At 47.8% G+C, this 10,042-nt stretch overlaps 1 protein-coding gene across 1 annotated transcript; it reads right to left on the bottom strand.

Annotated features, from left to right (window-relative positions):
• Nucleotides 1-1,714: 1,714 nt before the first annotated feature.
• On the bottom strand, nucleotides 1,715-8,475 carry TBX4 (T-box 4; the record flags this gene model as incomplete). Its single annotated transcript, XM_009707265.1, has 4 exons — nucleotides 1,715-2,337; nucleotides 3,707-3,948; nucleotides 4,496-4,584; nucleotides 8,323-8,475. Coding segments are annotated over 4 exons (1,107 nt in total), but the record flags the coding sequence as incomplete, so codon positions are not given.
• Between the last annotated feature and the right edge of the window lie 1,567 nt (nucleotides 8,476-10,042).

Below are 10,042 nucleotides of genomic sequence, written 5' to 3'. Positions count from 1 at the left end.
TATATATATATAATATATATGTATATAAATAGCTATTCAGCATGCAAAAACTGTAGTGATTTCCAAAATCTGATTACAAAATCCACACCAGTCACACACATAGTCTGCTGAATGGGTTTATGAGATTGTCCTGGTTGAAACGTGACCTCCACTTTAGTGGCCTCAGGGCTATCTCACCGCAAGCAGCCGCCCTCATCCATCAGCCCCTCTTCATTGGAATGGATTCATCAAAACGTAGAAGTACCTCTCAACTTCCAAATTTGTATGTCAGCTTTTTGCCTTTGCCCATTTGGGAAGCAAGAGGGGGAAAAAAAACCCTGCTGTGCATGACTAAAGCTTAAACATCGCGCTCGTTAGTGGAACCAAACTGCCAGTATCACCTCTGTGCTGCCGTCCCTTGAGACAGCATCGCCTGGGAGCTCAGCAAGACGGACACGCTGCGGACTGGAGTAGGACACATCCCTGCTCAGGAGCTTTTTGGGTGAAGGCAATGGGAGTTTCGTTCCAGAAAGAGTGCGGCTTGCTTTCCCACGCAAGGCCATTTCTCGCCGTGGCTGTCGGCTGGTAGGCAAAGCCAGCGCTGGAGGAGTCAGTTCAAGATACTTCCACAGTAAACAATAGTAGCAATGCATACACTGGTTACAGATTTGTACCTGTTCTACAAATATTTGTACACTGTAAAGCCTGACAGGTAATGGGAACTCTTCCCACCCCACCCCACAATTAAGAAAATATTCCTCTATGCCTCCTTTATGCTGAAAACAATTCTTTCTGAGTTAGTTAGCCGCAAAAAAAAAAAACACAACATAGCACAAAAGGCGCGCTTCAGCTGAATACGAAAGAAATCAAGGACCAGCAAATACAGAAATTGTTTCTGGAAAATATTAGCGACTTTTAAGCTTAAACTTCATAAATATATTGCAATAAGCAAGTGTGATTCAATCAACGGATGGGAATCTGAAGTCACTGGGTATGTTCCTAATGCTGCAATTAATTTGCTGTTTGGCCTCAGGCATAACGCTTCACTTCTTAGTTTCCCACAGCCACGAACGATGGTGTCGTGGGGGGAAGAAGAGACATTTGTGCATCGGTGCCTTCTCCTCTCCGTGCCACGGCACGAACCCTGCGCCACACCGGGGAGGTACCGGAGCGGCACCGCAGCTCCCTGACCCCACCGCCAAGCCTCCCCGCCGGCCCCCGCGCTCCTACGGCTCCGTCACTTCCAGAGGAAGAAGTAATTTCTACAGATAAAAAGAGCTAAAGAAACGCTGCTGCAGCAGTCCTTGAACTACGCAACCGAACTTTTTCCTTTGAGTTTTGGGATGCTGTGACTTCATGAACCAGGTACCATAAAAGTGAAGCTCATATTTTTTTCCAAATAGCCAAAATTTTCTCGTGGATGTTTAATATTACAAACAAAAGAAAGTGACTAGCCGCTTCACTTGTTAGTCATGAAGATGTTTTCTACTGGATCAGTAATGAAGACACGAGAATTAATTTATTTGGGAGTCAGGAAGAGACTGATGAATCCAGCCCACCAAGACAGGAGATATAATTCTCTGTGTGTCTGAAGAGACGAGCTCTTCACCCACACAAATCCCTCTGGAAATGCACATTTGTCTCACCGAAGTGCAAGTTACCCACAGGTATCAACACTGATTGAACACTGTCCTGGAGCAGTAACGTTGGCTGTGGCATCGCTTGGCCGTCAGAGTCATCCGTCAGTCCAGTTCTCCACAGTCCCCATCCCTGAATGATACTGCAGCGACGACTCCCTCGACAAGGAAAAGCTCTGTGAGTACAGGAATTCGTTCGCCGCGTTTAGGTGCGGAGAGGGGGGTTTTCTCTCGCACACAGACGGGTGCACCCTTTCCCTCGGGAAAGATGAAGAAGGAACGCGCTCCCGAACCTGAGACTGGGACAGCTGGTTGTAGACACTGAAGTGGCTTTTCCCTGGCGGCTGCGAGCCTTGACCCGTGATGGACGGGAGCCGCGGCATCATGGTGGTGGCTGTAAAATGAGCAGGGAAAGGCTGGTAAGGGACAGTTTCCATTGTCTGAACACTGTAGCTGGTGTAAGGTGCAACAGAAGTCCACATATTGCAGCTCAAGGGGGGAGGTGGAGGTGGCAAGTCATCAACCGTTGAGACACCAGCAATTTCAGCCCCCGAACTAGAGTACATGCACGCTTCCCTCGGAGTCACCTCGCTGCAATAGGAAGGGCTTAGCATCTGCTGATCGTACGGAGGCGGGGAACGGAAATAGTGATCGTCTCCTACAGAAGAGGAGGCTTCCAGGTAGGAGCGTTTGCAGGGCAGGTCCAGGTGCCGAGCACTTTCTGCAGGCAAAAAAAAATAAAAAGCATGGTCAGGAGCAGCTCGCAGAGCGACGGCTTTAACAGCGATCTGCTAAGAGCCTGGGGAGGTTTTATGGAGTCCCCTTAGAAGCCCCAGCCTGCAATCTGTGATTATTTCGCTAAACAACTGGTGCTCTTTTTCAGATTAACCCAGTTAAACCACTTTAGTTTGGAAAGACAATGTACAACATCAAAAAGACATTGTGTTGTGAATGTCAGGCTAATCCCCTCAGCCTCAAAGCATTCTGGTGACATTTATCAGGTTAAGTGAGCGACTTGGGCTACTATGCCCGCATCAGAGATTACTTCACGTTCATCCAGATAACAGAGGTCCCTGACACTCTTGCAGCGTTACTCCTGACAAATTCAAGAAGTCTCTTAAAGGGTCTTATCGCAGCCTGCCTTCCTGTCGTTACAAAAATGACTATACATTTCCCAGATATTCATGTCAAAAGCTGCAGAAATATTTCCAGATAAAGGAGCCCTTTCCCAGTCATCAAGCTGTAGCCCCTCTCCTACAGATTACAATGACCGTGGCCGTGTTTACCATCAGCTTTCTGTTAGTTGTTAGGAATATTCTCTGGATTAATTAGTGAACTCATCTGCAGATTAAACATCTGCTAAAATTACACATTTGCCTTGCAGTCCTCATTACTGGTACTGTTAGATTCTTCATTTGCCCATGATCACAGGATTCTCACAGCTTAAATAAATTAGTGGCCAATGAGACATGCAAATAGAGCGATTTTTTTTCTGTGCAAAATTTTTCCGTTTAACTTAAAACATGCCATGATCTCATCTGATGCTGGACTAAAAGGAAGAGAATGTAGTTACAGCTCACTTAAACGTGAGAACTGGTGGCTAAGGAGAACGGGATGCTTACACCCAGCTACCACAGCCCCACTAATCTGCAGCCAGCGAGAGAATTGCTAATAGCTTCGTCCTGGAAAAGCGCTGAATGTGTGTAACTTCATTAACGCTAACGGCAGTGTCAGAACATCTTGGGATAGATAAGGCCTTCTTCAAACAATTATTAACTCAGCTGATTCTAACAATGGATAATTTTCCAGCATAGCTTCGTGCCATTTGAATTATGCATTCTGATTATTTTTTTTTGGCTCCAATTCAGTGTCTGAATTTGCCTTCTATGGGACAAAACCACTAATGACTGCCCAAAACCCCAGCTCTTGCGCCCTCACCATCCAAAACACTTTGATGACATCAGTATCTTTGAAGACCAAGGCCCAAGAGACCTATTCAAAATGAACTGGAATTAGCAGTAAGCTTTCAGTGCTCATGCTCTTAGGTTTATTATTTGCTGTAATATTTTCTAGCTGTAAACTCAAGTTACCTCTTCTTTTTAGGCAATGATAGAAGAGCCCTGAATCTCTCTGTGCTGTGAAGGTGTTGAGTGGCAGATCTTGAGTATCTGAAGCTGCAAACTGCATGTGAGCACCATTCTCGTACTGATAATGTTGAAGGGTCTGGTGATTCCCATGAAGTGGGTTAACATCTGGCTTTGCTGAAAGCTGGCCATGACTGGACACCAACCTCTGCCTCATGATGCTTTTGGAAATTACTGGATATTCTTTGCTAAAAGAGGTGAGAGAAATTATTGCCAGTTAGACAGCAATCAGCATTAACAGAAAGATGAAATATTAGTTTGGCTTCCCTAGAGCATCTCCATCCCATGACTTCAACACCCTTTGCCAAACACGATGAACTCATACCCATCACACTCTGCTGGGTGTGGGCAAGTGTTACGACAACACACAGAGTGTGTCACTGAATTACAGGAAGAGCTTTTCAGGGATATAAATGGCATGAAAAGACTTAATGCCCTCAAGCACAAGAAAATGTGATGTCCCCACGGCGTAGGCACCTTTTAACTTCTTCTCCAAAGAGATGCAGCACATTCGGAGCAGAATAGGGATTAAAGCCCAGCTGTTAGGCTGTATTTCTGCACAGGGCAGGGGTCTGAAGGGTGCCTGCGCTGTTTGCGTGTGGGACGCTGCTGCCCATACCCGCTGCCTGGGTTCCCTGTACCCACGCACACACACACACGTGCACAAGCGTGTGCGCCGCAGCAGCTCCCCGACCTCTCCTCGCCGCCGTCCCTCCTCGCGCCGCTCGGCCGTACCTTTGCAGTCGTGCCACGCGCAAGTCGCTGTCGTCGCTCCCCCTGAATCCCTTGGCAAAGGGGTTGTTTTCAATTTTCAGCTGGGTTATCTTTAAAAGAATGAAACCAAGCATAAAGCATCGGTCAGAGCAAAAGGTGCAGCAGCAGGTCGGAGGCTGTAGGTCTCTAGGTGCCCTGTCCTACGTGACACCCCCTGAAATGCCGTGTCCGTGAGAGTTTCAGCCATTTAAAGACGTGGTGGCAGAGACGGCGTCTCTGCCTTCAGTGCTGAGAGAGCAACCGAGCTCTGAAGTTCAGTGCTAGATCTTGCAAAAGCAACTTTTAAAGCTGACAAAATTGCCAGTTACGAATGAGGACAGGAATGCAAATTTCCTTGAGTCCGGGTCTTATTCTGGGCCCTGTGTTCTTATTCCGGGCTCTTGTTAGAGCGAATATATTTCTCTGATTTAAAAGAAGGTTTCCATGTTAGAGAGCCCTATTCCTTGTGGTGTGGCTCTCCCTCATTTCCATAGCAATTTTATTTATCTTTACATCCATCATTCAGTCATTTTTCCTCTCTGAAAAGAGTCATAACTCAAATAGTGCTTTATCTTCAGGCAAGAGAAAGCCGCTGCATTTTTGTAAGAACTGCCTTCTCCCCCAAGAGCTGCAGTGTATTAAAAGGGTCTAAATGCCTTAGAATTGACTTAGACTAGACCTCATTGTGATGGAGCTCAGTCTTTGTAAGGGAACTGTGAAAACACTGCCATTTTGTGAAAATTCTGTTAAAAAAATCATGTGTGAAATTTCCTTTAAAAATATTCACTAGTTTGTCACTGTATTTATTACTGCCCCAATAAATACAGCTTTTCCTTGCCAATCCGGCCACTCAATCCCTTCCCTTTACAAGGCAGGTCCAAACCAAAGCCATACAATGGTCAGGACTGCTGGGAAGAGGTACTTGGTTCTCCAGTGAAAAATGCAAAGAAACCACCTCTTTAACAAAGGATTTTGTCAAGACAAACAGGCAGTGAACAAGATCACCTGAGAGGGTTTGAGGAGCTGGAGAATGCCAGAACAGCACCAGAACAGTTGTAGGGACACAGGAGCTCCTAAAAATATCCCTTGTCCTCCTCCCACGGAGATGCCCGTGTGTCTGTGCACAAGCATAGCCCTAAGGCTCTCCCACGGTAAAGTTGTAGACAGGTCTAACGCATATCACGGACAGACCGGGTCAGAACCAGGTCATATTAATGTCCTTCTCTTCTAAGGGACACCAGTGGGCCGGATCATCTCCTCAGGCACCTGAGTGTCACTGAAAAGACCTTTTCCAGAGGAGGCGAGGTGACAGCGTGGCAGGACGCTGGTGGGGAGGTGAGGACACGTCATCTCCCTGCAGACCCCCTGCCCTTGGGTCTCCTCTCCATCCGAGGCAGCGCAGCCCTGCTCCCCGCTCCTCCCCGGCCACGGGCCTGCGCCAGCCTGCATCCCATTTTGGTGGGGAAGGGTAACAAGCAAGTTCTGCCTTCGGATGATTTCACAAGAGCGCTGCTATGACTAACAGCTACACTTTTAGCAGTGTTGAAAAATAGCCCATACCAAAACACCTCCTGCGAGAACAGCCGGCCAGTATCTGTGCTCGAGAAGGCAGGTGTGACACGTGGATTTAACCACCTCGGGGGCTCGAGCTTTTCCCACAGTGGCTCCAGGGTCCTCCCATCAGCTGATGAACCATGGGAAGCTTAGGGCCCTTCCTAACCCACAGCCCGACTTCAGGTTTTTATAACTTAATTTCATTCTGTCGTTCGGTGACCGTGGTTTTCCTCTGACAGGGGCAGAATCAGGGCTTCAGTCCCTCCTTGTCACCTTCCCCTGGCTTCATCCAGCCCAGGAGGGAGTCTGGGCAAACACCGACACCCTCCTCACTGAGCCGTCCTCGGGGGTAGCCTCTGTCATCAGCCTTCCATCTCTGGGAGCCCACAGCCAGCTCCGTAACCAAGACTCACACTTTTTGTTTAGGAAGACAATTATTCACAAGGACACTTCTTGCTAGCAGGATATTTCTGAGCTAAAAATAGCTCAATGATTTGTTTCTTCTAAAAGATACCCAGACCAGGTTTTTAATTGTTAACGCCTAAGAGAATAAGCAAAAATCATTCGGATATTTCTCCAAGGTTGTGATTTTCTTGAGACCACAGTGAGGTCGTGGCGAGACCTCCCGCCTCCCGCTCCTCTGCTGCAGACCGCCGTGCTCCCCGCACCCGGCAGCATCCAACTCCCCTGGCCCGCAGATCACAGAGCAAGGGCTGGGCAGCACCGGGCCGGCTCCTCCCAGGGGCTGCACAAAACGATCGGGGGCATTTCCCTAAATCTATGGGGTCCCCAGCAGTGGTTGTGTGGCAATGACAGTGGAAGTAGTACGTTTGTGAGGCACTTTGGGAACCTTAGGGTTGAAAGGCACTATTGACAGGTGAGACATTTTAAATAGGTATTAAATAAGCTCTTTTGAGCCTTTTTGGTTAACCATGTTTGGGCAACTGGTCATTTTACACCAACAGCTACAACTTTTCAAACAGGATTCACTTCAGTGTCCAAATAGGGACTTCTTTTTTTTTTTCTCCCCTGTCTTACCATAACACACACCTCCATGTTTCTGCTCTGAGTCTTTTAACTGGCTCACTAATTGCAAAATCTTGCAAGGGCTCTATGCTTCAAGCATCAAAGGGCATACAGGCATCCTGCTTGGGAGGAAAAGGTCTGGTCAGATTACTGGGGAGGAAGAATTTCACATACGTTCCTGATCCTGTAGTATTTTCCTATGAAGTGTAGAAAAGGAGCTGACACAGTAACACATGGCAGATTTCACATTTGGGGTGACAGGAGGGCACCAGTGGTGCTGCTTCACTCTGCACCTTTATTTATGAATCCTGAGGTACTTTAAAAACTCCAGTCAAGCCTCATACAGCCCTGCAGTCAGACTTCACCGTTCGGAAACCTGCAGGGGAGCAGGAGCTTGTGCAAAGGCAGGTAAATCAGTAGCAGGACTGAAAACGGAGCCTCGCCATCCCCTGCCGGGCAGCCTCTCCTCTCCCTGCCGCGGTGACAGTGCACCCGCTGCCACGGGAGGTGACAATCAACTGTCACATTGCTGTCCATCCTGCTACTAACCTGGGTTGGTAAAATCCTCAGAAGAAACGCTACCCACTGCCATCACTACCAACACACTCCAAACAGAAGAGAAGCCAAACCCTACAATACACGGCTATCTGTGACACACACCCAAGCACAGAACCAAGCCCTTTGTACTTTATATTCCCCCCCAAAACAAACCCAAACCCCCTCCTGCCCTCATGTGCTAACCACAGGGCAGGCTCTTAGCTGCATTTTTATGGTTACATTCCTCATATGTCTCACTAAACACACATGCTATAATTACTTTTCACTATAGATTTATGAGCAAGCTTTACTAGTCATTATTAGATTTGCTTGGTGTTTCGAATGACATCTTAGCATTTATGAGCGCACCGACTCATTAGTGTCTCGACTCGCAGGGTTTGCCGAGATGCTGGTACCCAACGAGGTTCATGCTGTATCCTCTGGCTCGTCACTCTTGCTAAATGCTGGGATGGAAATTTGTCTTTTAAAGCAGACATCTGCTGCTGCACAAGAGCAGCATAAGAGGCTCTCCTGTTCCCTCCGAGCAAACGGATCCCGCTCATCAAAGCACAGCACCGCAGCGACGTCGCTGTCCCGCTGCAATTTGGAAGGTCATTTCGCAGCCGGCGGCGGCAGAGGGCTGCGAGTTGCAAAAGCCCGTGAACAGAAATTAAGCGGGAAAAGCAGCTTACCTTGTGATTCTGGTAGGAGGTCACCGATATAAAGGACGTCTCCGGAAAAACATGGGTGCAGAAGGCTGTGTTCTTCGACCCGAAAGCGTTGTTCTCATCTGCCTTCACAATATGCAGTCGTGGTTGGTATTTATGCATTGAATTGAGAATGATCTGAAAAACAATTGATTCTAAAGTGAGAAATCCAATTTAGAGGGGAAAAAAAAAAAAAGACAAGCCATGGCTATTGGACAGACTTTAGTAACAGGACACAAAAGCCCGCTAGTGCTCAGCTTTAGCTTTGCTTTCAAATTAGAGGGGAAAATTACATTATATGAATGCATATGAACCAAGACAGAAAAGGTATCTGCTGCCCTGGCAAGCAGAACTGAACTTAAAGCTTTCCTGGTAAACCCTCATTTTCTTACTGCTATTGGATAGAGTCAGTCTGGGTGGAAAAAAAGTCATAAATTTTTTTTCCCAGCTCATGCTGAAGCTGTACAATATGTATAATTCACCAGCAGACTGGTCCATAAAGACTCCTAATAAATACTTTACTGAGCTGAAAAATACACAGTTTGGCAGAGGCAAAAAAAAAATCACAGAAACCACAGGAAAAAAAAAAAAGCAAGCTATTTTTCTTTTATCTGCTGGTAAAAGAAAACTACAAAAGAACGGATTTATTTTTTTTTTCCTCCTGTTTGTGGAGCGGCTCCGCGCGGGTGGCTGGGTCCGGGCACCTCTCGCAGCCACCCCGCAGCCTCTGCCCTCTTCTCCAGTCTCTGCGAGTGAGCGGCCGGAGCCGGGCAGGCCCTTTTTTAGGGCAGGGGTTAGGGGAGGCGAGGAAGCGCTGAGGTCCAGCGGGGATTGCACCGCCCGGGGTCGGCTGACGGAGCATTAGGGGCCGAGCGGGGTTGCCCATCCCTGCCTGGCCCCGCAGCATTGATCTTCCACAAAGAGAGGATGCGCCCAGATGCTACAGAAGAAACCGGTTTTAAGAAATGGAATTTCTTTTAAGAATTGGGATGGTTTTAAGAAAAGTATTTATTTCTTTTACTGGGCAAAGAAGAAATACTGCTTTCTTCTTCTTTTCTTGACACAAACCTTTTCAATCTCTTCTTCCCTCCCCCAAATTGGCAAACTGAGTCTGTGCACCCCGAGCCCAGCTGGTCCCAGGGGCGAGGGGCTCTCCAGCCAGGCCGACAGCCCTGGGGTGCCCAGTGCAGCTAGCAGGGACACGTCCAACCCCGACGGAGTTGGGCCCAAATAGACAAGACTGCAATGGGTGGTGTCTTCAACTGGTGGTAGATAAATGGGTAGACGGATGGGCACAGGGATGGATGGACACAATGCAGCAGAGAAGCATCAATTTACACCAGTTGTGGATTTAGCCAGGTTTAAAGGAGAATTACTAAGAAGCAGAAGACCTTTGCTCCGTGATCGGCCTTCATGTTCAGGAACCCTTTCCATTTCGTGCCCGTCCACGCTGAGGAGGGTTCGCAGCGATGGCCCTGCTCTGTGTGCTCCAGCTGGGACGCGAGGTAGCGTCGGGGGCTTGGGCTCTTTAAACCCCTTCGTCTGGCTGCACGTAACTCTGCCCACAGTAGCTGGCTGCATTATATACCACTTGAATGCAATTTTTATTGTTGACATTTTCCAGACAGCCCTCCTTGCTCCCCAAGAGAGAGAATGAGGAATTTTTGGCATTTTATCAGCTTTGCATCAAGTCTCTTAACCACTT

This window comes from Cariama cristata, unplaced genomic scaffold (assembly GCF_000690535.1).
Source record: "Cariama cristata isolate BGI_N322 unplaced genomic scaffold, ASM69053v1 scaffold41139, whole genome shotgun sequence".
In the NCBI taxonomy this organism is placed as follows: domain Eukaryota; kingdom Metazoa; phylum Chordata; class Aves; order Cariamiformes; family Cariamidae; genus Cariama; species Cariama cristata.
This window is presented reverse-complemented; position numbering and strand designations above follow the sequence as displayed.